The sequence below is a fragment of the Rhamphochromis sp. 'chilingali' genome (genome assembly GCF_963969265.1).
Source record: "Rhamphochromis sp. 'chilingali' genome assembly, chromosome: 2".
Taxonomy (NCBI): domain Eukaryota; kingdom Metazoa; phylum Chordata; class Actinopteri; order Cichliformes; family Cichlidae; genus Rhamphochromis; species Rhamphochromis sp. 'chilingali'.
The window spans coordinates 41,918,244-41,929,017 of NC_137930.1; the positions used below are offsets into that span (position 1 = coordinate 41,918,244).

General features: G+C 40.3%; 1 protein-coding gene across 1 annotated transcript; it reads left to right on the plus strand.

Moving 5' to 3' along the window:
- Positions 1 to 8,800, plus strand: LOC308384267 (spexin prohormone 2-like; the record flags this gene model as incomplete). The annotated part of the gene is made up of 4 exons (XM_080862741.1): positions 1 to 75; positions 163 to 211; positions 704 to 781; positions 8,709 to 8,800. 4 exons carry the CDS (start codon positions 1 to 3, stop codon positions 8,798 to 8,800), a joined length of 294 nt encoding a protein of 97 aa, XP_080718867.1.
- Between the last annotated feature and the right edge of the window lie 1,974 nt (positions 8,801 to 10,774).

Here is a 10,774-nt window from a genome sequence, read left to right on the forward strand (position 1 = left end):
ATGACGAAAGTGGCAGTTATCTGGACATGTACTTTAGTCATCTGCCTGTTTGTTGACTACTGTTATGCGCAGAAGGTAAAACTCATAGCCACTCACTTGTTCCACTGATTTTCTGTAACACATATTTTACCAGGAAACATTTGTTGTGTATTTCCCCTTCAGCTGAATATCCACTGGGGCCCTCAGTCCATGATGTACTTGAAGGGCAAACGTGAGTTTAACCACAACACAGACGCGTTTTCTCTCTATATCGGGGATGTCAAACTCATTTTAGTTCTAATTTAAACTTTTTAAAAAACAATCATCCCAACTTTTTAATAATATGTCTCAATTTTCTGCACTCAGTTTACTGTTATTGCATATGCATTACATTTTGTATAATTTTGTAACACAAATCTTCACAATGTATTTTGGAATAATAAAAAGAACATCTTATGATTCAAGCTTGTTGAGATAGGGTTGTTTAAAATAAGTAAATCTGGTTATACATGTCACTTCCTATAATTCTCATTTCGCTTGTGCGCCCCAGAACCATATGTTTATTAAAATATATCAGTAACACACTTGATCTCCCGTAGAAGCTCTTGAGTTCAGCTGTTAGTTGTGTTAGCTTTGACTTTTTTATTTTACAGTACATCTGAGAATCATACATGTAAGAAGATCAGTGTTAGCACAAAGTGTCTTCTCCAATTTTTGTTGTCAGATGGCAGGAGGTTTGTCTCAGAGGACAACAACAGTGTTTTGAAGCAGTGCCTCCTTGGCTGGTATGCAGTGATCCGAGGTACAGTATGGCATGATTTTATCTCATTCTGTTTCTGAAAGACTTATTAACATAGTATCCTTAAGCAAAGTTATTCTAAAGGGATATATAAGGAAGAGATGAGGTAGGTGAAATGGGTACTAAAAAAGAAATGGATTCCTCATACCAACTTGAGAATAACAGAAAAGAAAACCAAAAAGTACAAAAAATAAACAGAGAATAACTTGTTTCCATTCAAAATGGAATAAAATTGCATTCACGTAACCCAACTTTGAAGTGCCTTATCAATGGGCCAAAAAATATCAACAACTCTACCCCCCACCACTCCCCACGCCCAATTTATCTCACGTGCTGGGAAATTCCTGTGTTACAGCAGCCATAAATAGACAGATACATGTATAGATAAGTAAAAAATGAAAAAAAAAATCAGGTCTCAGACAGTCATAGTTTAATATGATACAATAAAGAGATTAAATAGAAAATGAAAGATTTTCTGAAATTGTCAGTGGAGTTGAAATAGATGAAAGTGCTCAGCTGCGTGTGCAGTAATTGGTCGCAGGATGGCCTAAATCCATTAATTATCCACATCCATTCACCACAGCCACAGTCATTTGGAGGACCTCTGCCTCAAGTGATGAAGAAATCCAAACAACATGTTGGTTTCAAATTGCAACAGCAAAGACAAGCTCCCTCTGTGCATTCTAACAGTTTAATATTCAAGCCATAGAAACGTTCCTTCACAGGACGATAAAGTCTAAGTCAGCCCTTACTGAATATGACTGAAGAAGTTTTGTAGATCCTACAGAGAGAGTGTAGAGTGTTACTTACCATGTGGTCATGTTCCATGGGATGTTTACATGGGATGTCAGCCATTATAGAAACAAATAAAATACTGAGATTCCCTCCCATTCTTTGTTGTGGTCAAAAAAACAGAGGAAAAAATGTAGCTGTCGATGAAGTCATTAAAAAAAGCAAAAGGCAAAAAACAAACAAAAAAAAAACCCTCAAGAATGGGAGCTTCAAAACTTCACAGCTTCAAGACTTCAACTTCAAAAGTTTGCCACTCAGCACCAGGTAAAAAAAAAGTGAAGAGCTGAATTACAACTTACTTCCGCAGTCATAATCAATTTTTGGATAATTTAGTTAAATTCAGTTCTTTCTATATAGTGCCAAATCACTGCAGTAGTAACCTCAAAGAAGCAGCCTAAAGATGAAATATCATTCCAAAATACACAACATGTATTTCACTCATGTAGTAGCACCACAGTGCAGTGGTTTACACATTTGGCTGAACAGCAAAAGCTCCAAAGAGGAGATCCAAATCCGGAGAGGATTGTGTCTGGAGGGACATTTTTGTCAGTTCATGTAAGTCTGCCATATCAAATATGGAGCTCTACCCGCTGTGGTGACCCACTGTGAACAGCTGAAGTAGTTTTATTTGTTCATAGGCTGCAGCCTGTAAGCATTCACAGTGAGGACAGTTCCCCCATATTCAGTGTTATGATAAAGTGGACATATTATAATAGTTCTACTATATATGTAAGTTATGCTTTAAGTAATCTTTATGCAGAAAACTGAACCAGAGGACAAGTTTCTGAGAGTTAACAGCTTGCGTGATAGGCAGCTCACAGCTTAATAGTAGTCGTAGTAAGCAAGTCTCAGCTTCAACTGTGAAAGGAAGCCTTCGAGCTGTAGGTTTGACAGGATGAGATGCAGCAAGAAAGCCATTACTAAGACATCAGAATAAGACAAAGAGGCTTCTCTGGGCCATGAAACACCATCATTGGACTACTGAAGACTGGAAGATATTATGGACTAGAATCCATTTTGGTCTATAAACTGATCGTCGAATGAGGAGTTCTTTTGGTATGGTGATCCATCCAGTGAGTCTGTGAGGGCTTGTGGTCAGTGAGCTTCTCTCTTTTGCTCTTCTGTGCTTCTCTCTTTTTATGTTTCGTTAGTAGAGCTAAATCTGTCGTGGACTTCTGATAGCCTAGTGGAAGAAAATTGAGTGGGTTATAGGATCAATTTAGATAAACGTGTTCATTCCCTGGACCTCTGACTGTAGTTACTGTCAATGGTGCTCATCAAAAGCTGGAATAATCCTACTGATATTACTGACTATTGCTATATGCTACTATTTTTGAGTATTCATGTGCATCTGCGTGTATGGATGTCTGTGTGTTTGTGCATTTGTATGTCAAAAAATATGTGCCCCGGTGTCTGTCACATGTGGAAAAAGCTACTCACAGACATAACATCATGTACTGCTATTTACATGACCAGTGATATTTATTTTGACTCTTTTTCTTCAACTGGTCTTTCTGAGTTAACTGCAGTTATTACTGTTAGCTCCATAAATATTTGGATACAGGCAACTTTTTTATCATTTTGGTTCTGTACATTACCACAATTAATTCTAAATGAAACAACCAAGATGCAGTTGAAGTGCAAACTTTTTGCTTTAATTCAGTGGGCTGAACAAAAAGATTGCATAATAACGTGAGGTACTAAAGGATTTTTAAGACAATCCCTTTATTTCAGGGGCTCAAAAGTAATTGGACAAATTAAATAACTGACAATAAAATGTTAATTTCTAATACTTAGTTGAAAGTCCTTCACTGGCAATGACAGCCTGAAGTCCTGAAATCATGGACATCACCAGATGCTGGGTTTCCTCCTTTTCAACTGCAGCAGCTTTCAGTTGCTCTTTCTTTGTGGGCCTTTCTGTCTGAAGTTTAGTCTTGAACAAGTGAAATGCTCAAATGGGTTAAGATCAGGTGACTGACTTGGCCATTCAAGAATATTCCACTTCTTTGCTTTAATAAACTCCTGGGTTGCTTTGGCTGTAGGTTTTGGTTCATTGTCCATCTGCATTATGAAACCCAATCAATTTGACTGCATTTAGCTGGATTTGAGCAGACAGTATGTCTCTGAACACCTCCGAATTCATTCAGCCACTTCTGTCCTGTGTCACATCATCAATAAACACGAGTGTCCTAGAGCAACTGACAGCCATACACGCTCAAACCATCAGGCTGCCTCTGCCATGTTTTACAGATGATGTAGTTCTCTTTGGATCATGAGCTGTTCCACGCCTTCTCCAAACTTTTTTCTTGCCATCATTCTGGTAGAGGCTGATCTTGGTTTCATGTGTACCAAGAATGTTTTTTCCAGAACTGGCTTTATTAGATGTTTTTTGTTTGTTTGTTTTTTAGCAAAGTCGAATATAGCCTTTCTGTTCTTGAGGCTTATGAGTGGCTTGCACCTTGCAGTGAACTCTCTGTATTTACCTTCATGCAGTCTTCTCTTTATGGTAGACTTGGATATTGATACGCCGACCTCCTGGAGAGTGTTGATCATTTGGTTGGCTGTTGTGAAGAGATTTCTCTTCAAAATTGGAACAAATGAAAATGAATTGAACTGAAATGATGAGATACAGTGGGGCAAAAAAGTATTTAGTCAGCCACCGATTGTGCAAGTTCCCCCACCTAAAATGATGACAGAGGTCAGTAATTTGCACCAGAGGTACACTTCAACTGTGAGAGACAGAATGTGAAAAAAAAATCCATGAATCCACATGGTAGGATTTGTAAAGAATTTATTCGTAAATTAGGGTGGAAAATAAGTATTTGGTCACCTCAAACAAGGAAAATCTCTGGCTCTCACAGACCTGTAACGTCTTCTGTAAGAAGCTTTTCTGTCCCCCACTCGTTACCTGTATGAATGGCACCTGTTTGAACTCATCATCTGTATAAAAGACACCTGTCCACAGCCTCAAACAGTCAGACTCCAAACTCCGCCATGGCCAAGACCAAAGAGCTTTGGAAGGACACCAGGAAAAGTATTGTAGACCTGCACCAGACTGGGAAGAGTCAATCTACAATAGGCAAGCAGCTTGGTGTGAAAAAATCAACTGTGGGAGCAATCATCAGAAAATGGAAGACATACAAGACCACTGATAATCTCCCTCGATCTGGGGCTCCACGCAAGATCTCATCCCGTGGGGTCAAAATGATCATGAGAACGGTGAGCAAAGATCCCAGAACCACACGGGGGGACCTGGTGAATGACCTGCAGAGAGCTGGGACCAAAGTAACAAAGGTCACCATCAGTAACACACTACAACGGCAGGGAATCAAATCCCGCAGTGCCAGACGTGTTCCGCTGCTGAAGCCAGTGCATGTCCAGGCCCGTCTGAAGTTTGCCAGAGAGCACATGGATGATACAGCAGAGGATTGGGAGAATGTCATGTGGTCAGATGAAACCAAAGTAGAACTTTTTGGTATAAACTCAACTCGTCGTGTTTGGAGGAAGAAGAATACTGAGTTGCATCCCAAGAACACCATACCTACTGTGAAGCATGGGGGTGGAAACATCATGCTATGGGGCTGTTTTTCTGCCAAGGGGACAGGACGACTGATCCGTGTTAAGGACAGAATGAATGGGGCCATGTATCGTGAGATTTTGAGCCAAAACCTCCTTCCATCAGTGAGAACTTTGAAGATGAAACGAGGCTGGGTCTTCCAACATGACAATGATCCAAAACACACCGCCCGGGCAACAAAGGAGTGGCTCCGTAAGAAGCATTTGAAAGTCCTGGAGTGGCCTAGCCAGTCTCCAGACCTCAACCCCATAGAAAATCTGTGGCGGGAGTTGAAAGTCCGTGTTGCTCGGCGACAGCCCCAAAACATCACTGCTCTCGAGAAGATCTGCATGGAGGAATGGGCCAAAATACCAGCTACTGTGTGTGCAAACCTGGTAAAGACCTATAGTAAACGTTTGACCTCTGTTATTGCCAACAAAGGTTATGTTACAAAGTATTGAGTTGTATTTTTGTTATTGACCAAATACTTATTTTCCACCCTGATTTACGAATAAATTCTTTACAAATCCTACCATGTGGATTCATGGATTTTTTTTTCACATTCTGTCTCTCACAGTTGACGTGTACCTCTGGTGCAAATTACTGACCTCTGTCATCATTTTAAGTGGGGGAACTTGCATAATCGGTGGCTGACTAAATACTTTTTTGCCCCACTGTATTCTAACCAGCAGCTCTGTGTCAGCTAGCTTTAGTAAGTATATCATGTTTAACACATTTTGCAACAAACACTCCATACTGTCTTATCCGGCAAGATCATATATACCTTTTAAACAGTGGTATGCCGGCGTCATTGGCATCCATCCATTGCTCTTAGACTCTCCATTACATTCTTTTACAGTATTTAGCTCAATGGTTGATCGTCCCAGTTCCTGTGAAATCATATTTTCCTGGGCACTGAAACTGACCAGGAACCTGCTGGAAAACTGGAAAGACAATATTTATTGCTTACACTACTATCAGACTCAAAAGAGGCAAGCTGAGCTACTCTCTATAGTTCTGCTGTATTCGGTTTGCTGTCCATAACTCGGCAAGCACGTTATTGTCAGTACACTGTAAAGCATTCTCCTGTCAAATTATCCTTCTCAGTTTGCAGCATTTAATGGCCTCAAGTTCCAGTTAAATAAACTGTAGTTGGCATTACTGTGTGTAGGTTTCCCCTGGCTAATATATGCTCCCTCCCTCCTTGAACCCAAACCAAACTGCTCCTAACAATACTCAGAATGTTAATGGTTTGACTCCCTGCTCCTCCACTCTGGTAAGAGTCCTTGAGCAAAAGAATCCCAAATTACTCTCTAAACATCCGTCATTGTGTGTGATAAGTAAAACAGGTTGCACACACAAGTAAATTTTGTGCTTGCAACCATTAATGGTAGAAATCATTCCACACATGTAGGCCAGGTGAATCATCTTTCGTTACAGTGTTCAGTGTCCTGAAATCTATATACAATCTTCTGCTGCTGACCTTTTGTCTCACAAGGCCCATGGGTATAAATCAAGGATTACGATTCTCTCTAATGGCTTTCACCAGCATACCTGCAGGGCATTTCAATCCATCATCCATCATTATGATGTATGAAAATTATGCAGTTTCTATATTACTTAAAATCAGGTGTGTTGGTTATTTTGCTCTCCTCTTCTTACAGCTTCTGGTTCTCACATGTAGTAACATCTAAATGAGAAATTCCGTCTCGAGTTATGGAAGTCGTGTACATCAGGCTCATGCACACAGCACTACAGAGAGGTGATCGGGATGTGGTTTAAAAAATGCGTAGAGACTCTGACATTCATTACCCGATTATTGTTGTGGCCACTTCCACGTTGCTAGTCTCTGGCAATTCTTTAACCATGGTCTGATGCGTTCCTCCTCCTGAGGCCCACAGCTCCAGATTGGTATCTTAATTTCAGAGAACTTGAATTGCATATTGACTGGCAAGATATACATAGTTCACTGATCCACCTACCTATACCTGTGCTGAGGCTAGAGGCAAAGAGATGACGGCCATGACAGCCAGAACACAGGCTTCCAAAGCATCAGCATCAATATGGATTGGCTGTGGCTCAGGTCATTTGATCTGGATGCCAAATATCCTTGTCAAGAAACTAAGCCCAAGTTGCTCTCCGATGCATCCATGGAAGTGTGAATGCTAGATAGAAAGTACTTGTGTAGAAAAAGGATAGAAAAAAAGTGCTTAGATGAACGGGTATGACTGAGGCAAGTTGTATAAAGCACTCTCAGTGCCCAGGTAGAATTTAAAAGTGATGTGTAAGAACCAGTCCATTTACCAGTATCAGTGTCCATTTTATTTATAAAACATATTTCATTACAATGGGCTTATAATTTACTGTAAAAAAAAGAAAAAGAACAGTGTGTAGGTCCCTGTGACAGACAGGTGACCTGTCCAAGGTGTACCTCCCTTACACCCCCATGGCAGCTGGGATAGACTTCAGTCCCCCACAACCCTGAAATGTATTAGTGATAGAAATGTGATGGATGGTGGAAGGTCTACAATGTCTTATAGCAAAAACAACAAAACAAAATGTCATAAAGAGTCAACCTTGAAGTTAAAGCACAAACATACAAACTCTCACACCTGTGCATGCACACACACAGACACACCTGCACACACTGGGTCACTGTAGCAGGTCTTCTGCTAATCAGCAGGTTGTTGGTTTGGTCCAGTCTGCAGGCCAAACATCTTTGGACAAAATACAAACCCCACGTTGTTCTCCGATCTTGGAGTATGAATGTATGTGAATGTTAGATAGAAAGAGCACAGAAAAAACACTTGTATGAATGGGTGTGAATAAGGCAAGTTGTATAAAAGTGCTCTGAGTGCTCAGGTAGAGTAGAAAAGCACTATATAAGAATCAGTCCATTTATACACACAGACAGTAGCCTAAATGTAAACCCGTGAAAATAAAGGTTTTTAAGTTTGGGTTGTTTTTTCTTCAGTCTAGACGCAGCTCTTTCCTGTTTGAAGAGAGCAGCACAACCTGAAAAGGGCATCCATAGAGGCAGTGACACCATTTGTCCTCCAGAGGCTGTGTGCAAAGTTCAAACTCTTTATGAAATATCACACCCACGGTTGCTGGTGCAGGGAATCTGAAGGCCAGGCTACCATGAGACAAAAACCTACAGGGCCTTTCTAAACTTATCCAGAGTAACCTGAAAACAAATAGTTTCATTATGGCAACTCCCATGATCGTGGCTTTTTATTTCTGGACTGAGAAACTAAGAACATTGAAACAGAAGTCTTAATGTGAACGGTAATAATTTACTGTACTCAGAAGCAGTAATAAGTTCATTTATTCCAATGAATTTCTATCATTATGCAACACATTTTACACACTTCAGAAACTGTTACTGTAGAGGTATAAAAAAGCTGATTTAAACGACTTACACTTCAAGTTGGTTTATAATCAAATGTACTGTAAAAAGTTTCATTGTTGCTATATTCTTGAAAAAGAGTGTACTGATGTGCATAAATATAATAAAGTCTGGTTGACATGGCAGTTTAAACACCTCCCTTTTTGTGTGTGCTTGCATGTGTGTGTACGTAGGCATCCAGAAACTGCAGTCGCTGGACTTCAAAAGACCCAGTCACATTCTGAGCTCAGAGAAAGTCCTCATACACTACCTCCAGAAGAGATGAGACACACCAGCTCGGACTGTGTACACGCAATCCAAACTGACAGTTCATCGAGAAAAAGGCCTAAAAACCATTTCACTTCAGTGGATACACAGTGACGTGGTACTACAACAAGAATCTAGCATGCCAGCTCTGGTAAAGCCAGTGAATTATTAGATAATTATGTGTATATTTGAATTGTTCATGCATGATAGCTTTCTATAGATGCATAGATATAGATAAATACAGAAAATGCTTGAAATAAAGCTGTTTGTGTAAATATCATGGCTGCAGTTTATCATTTTGCCCAGAAGAGGCCAGCAACATATTGTAGGAAAACTAAAGGCCGTCATCTAAGGATCATCAATGAATATCTATTATGTATTTCCAGAAATTATTTAGTGTTCGAAGAAAACATTCCTATAAAAAAGGAAGCAATGAAACATTATGGAAATACCTCAGTAAACATCAGAATCAGAATCAGAATACTTTATTAATCCCTAGGGAAATTATGTGGGTTACGGTTGCTCCAGTACAGTAACACTAATAGAAACAAAAACAAAAACAGACTAGACTATTAGCAATGCAATATGTTAAGATATAAGGAATACCACAATATATACAATATATACAAATCACCAAATAATGAATATCCAGGGTTGGCAGATGTAGTTATGAATAAATATAACCACATCTGCCATAGACAGCAACATTAATAAGTAAGAAAGAGCGTGTGCCAAAAGATGTAACTATAGCAGTGTTTACGGAGTATTAGATTGTGTTGTACAGGGAGATGGCCACAGGCAGGAATGATTTCCTTTGTCGTTCAGTGGTGCTTTTTGGTAATCTCAGTCTCTCACTGAACGTGCTCCTGTGGCTAGTCAGCATGTTATGCAGTGGGTGGGACGTATTGTCCAACTTTGTGTTATCTTGGACAACATTTGCCTCTCTGACACCACCCTAAGAGAGTCCAGCTCCATCCCCAAAACGTTGCTGGCCTTGCGGATCAGTTTATTGAGTCTGTTGGCATCAGCAACCCTTAACCTGCTTCCCCAGCATGCAACAGCATAGAGGACAGCACTGACCACAACAGACTCATAGAAAATCCTGAGCATTGTCCGACAGATGTTGAAGGACCTCAGCCACCTCAGAAAATAGAGTGGACTCTGGCCCTTCCTGTAAAGTGCAGTAGTGTTTTTAACCCAGTCCAGTTTATTGTCTATGTGTACTCCAAGGTATTTATAGTCCTCCACAATGTCCACGTTGTGGAGGATTATAAATACTAAATATTGAAACGGGGTCAAGGTTTTCCTGGTCGTCCTACAATCCACAATCAATTCCTTGATCTTTGCCACGTTGAGCTGCAGATAATTCTGCTCGCACCACGTGACAAAGGACTCACCCAGCTTATCACCCAGGAGGGTCGGCCTGATGGTGTTGAATGCACTGGAAAAGTCAAAAAACATGACCCTAACAGTGCTCGCCAACTGGTCCAGATGGGTGTAGACACGATTGAGCAGGTAGATGATGGCGTCCTTAGTTCCTAGATGGGGCTGGTAAGCAAATTGAAGGGGATCCTGATGTGGTCTTACTATGGGTCGGAGCTAGTCCAGGATGAGTCTTTCCAGGGTCTTCATGATGTAATGATGACAGGATGACAGGCCTGTAATCCTGGGGGCCACTGGGACATGGCAACTTTGGTACAGGGATGACGCATTAGTGGAAAATTGTGCATAAAGTGAAAATAATTGTTCTACAGAAAAATGTTCCCAATCAGTATTAAATGGGATAATATTACTGCTTCATACTTTGAGTTCATTTGAAATAATTTGAATTCTGTTTAATGTCAAGCTTAATATATATAAATCATATGTTTACAGTGGCCCCATATCACCGAAAAAAAAACTGTTGTCATGTTGACAGAGCTGCCTTCCCTTCTTCATCATCCTCACAGTTTTTCTTGCTGATGTACCGGGTGGGCCATTTATATGGATACAC